Source organism: Hemibagrus wyckioides, linkage group LG26, assembly GCF_019097595.1.
Source record: "Hemibagrus wyckioides isolate EC202008001 linkage group LG26, SWU_Hwy_1.0, whole genome shotgun sequence".
NCBI classification, from domain to species: Eukaryota; Metazoa; Chordata; class Actinopteri; order Siluriformes; family Bagridae; genus Hemibagrus; species Hemibagrus wyckioides.
Genome location: NC_080735.1, coordinates 7,326,417 through 7,328,233, shown reverse-complemented (window position 1 = coordinate 7,328,233; position 1,817 = coordinate 7,326,417). Strand labels below are relative to the sequence as shown.

At 39.9% G+C, this 1,817-nt stretch overlaps 1 protein-coding gene across 1 annotated transcript in view; it reads left to right on the top strand.

Moving 5' to 3' along the window:
- Positions 1-286: 286 nt before the first annotated feature.
- mrpl39 (mitochondrial ribosomal protein L39) overlaps positions 287-1,817 on the top strand; it is a 6,792-nt gene continuing 5,261 nt past the window's right edge. Inside the window, exons 1-2 of the mRNA XM_058381254.1 lie at positions 287-454; positions 1,140-1,346. Of these exons, the coding sequence (XP_058237237.1) occupies positions 418-454; positions 1,140-1,346 (244 nt within the window). The 5' untranslated portion in view covers positions 287-417. The remainder of the gene's footprint in view (positions 455-1,139; positions 1,347-1,817) is intronic.

Genomic DNA, 1,817 nt, shown 5'->3' with positions numbered 1-1,817 from the left:
GGTCATCTCATTGTTGCCCATCTAGTGCACCTGTTATTAATTTCAATAACACCAAAGCAGCTGAAACTGAGTAACAACCCCCTCTGCTATTTAACTGACCACATCAATAGCCCAGGAGTTTAATTGACTTGATGCTATACTCTTTGATGCTAGTGTTCCTTTAATGTATATATAATGTGTAGAGAGAGAGAGAGAGAGAGACCTTACACCTTACACCTTATTGCTATATGCACTGGTATTGAGGCGGAACCTAAAGTTTGGTTCCTAGTATGAACACGGTACTATTTCGGTGAACACAGCGGATGTCACAGCATGGAGCTTTCTATGCACTGTAATTGAGTGGTTGTTGTACATCTATATTTATGTATATATATTTTTACATTACATTATCAGTGTTTGCTTTAATCAGGAATCCCCATGGCGTCTCGGAGACTTTGTGAAATGGCGCAGCGCCGTAAGTTTGTCTCTTTAATCTCATTCCCACACTAACGCTGCTGACCTTGGCTGATTGGTTGGACTCCTGAAGTTAAACAGCTTCCCCTGCCTCATTGATATGATCCTGTTTTTAATAATGTTTTATTTGTATAGAACTGAACAATAAACATGATCATACATCAGCGTTAAAATGTACCACTTGACTGGTTTTGATTCCTCTTGAACAAGTCAGAGCTGACAGTGACCAGGAAAAACCTCCAAATTATTTTGGCTCCGAATTATTTACGATTGTTCACACTTACCCACAGTCAATACGATTAGTAATGTATTTGAAGGATCTTTTCTTTCATCCCAAAAGACTGATGGCATATTAGTAGTGTGCATTTGTCCAAGGTTTATATGACCCATCCATCACACAATCACTTTACACTATCAGCATCCACACTTCTCTATGGATTGTCAGGTTTTTCCATCACAGTGACACTTTTGCATGTAACAGTCTGCACACACCCTAATCAGCTGATGTTCATTAATTCTTAAGTTGTTAACTGGCACTCTACCGTATCCCTTTATTTACTATATCTGATCTCATAATGAACTGAGAGTATGTTATGTAGTATTTATATTGTTATTTTTTATTCTGTTGTGTAAGTCATCAATAAGCTTACCTATACTTTTAATACTAACATTTTTTTTCCTTGCAGGTTTGGTGTCCAGTGCGGCAGCTGAACGGCTTACTGCGTCTGAATTGCGCAGTTGGCGAAGTAGCCTGTTCTCCAAAGAGCAAGCTCGCCAACGCTCACTGCATCCCCGTGTTGAGAAGATCGAGGTGACCATGGATGCCCCAGGGCTGCAGGGAACACTTCTGGTGATGAACAAGGGCACGTCCACGCCGTACAGCTGTGCAAGACGTGAGTAAATTGAATAGTCTGTGACATTACACTCTGTTTCTACAGTACTAATAATGTTCACTAAACAACTAGGATTCCATTTGTTTAGTTCTCTCCAGGTGAGTGTATGGTATGTGTGATTTTGGCTGAAAAGGAAACCTGCAGCTGTGTCTTTAGGGATAAAATAGTAACTTTAATTTAAACTTTATATATATATTTTTCCCTTCTCTGTTTTTCTACTTCTGTAAAGCTGCTTTGAGACAATGTCTGCTGTTAAGTGCTGTACAAATAAATTGAATTGATAAGACAGAAGTTTGGTGTAAGGGATTATTGGTCACCAGAGAACTGTAACATGTGCCTCTTTTTAAGCCGCTGCTCATGCTGCATCACAGAGTAGTGTCTGCGCTTGGAGGAAATCGTTCTTCACATACACAAACTCACAAGATGCACATGGCTGGCTAGTGTCGCTATGATTGACAGGGGAGAAGGAGT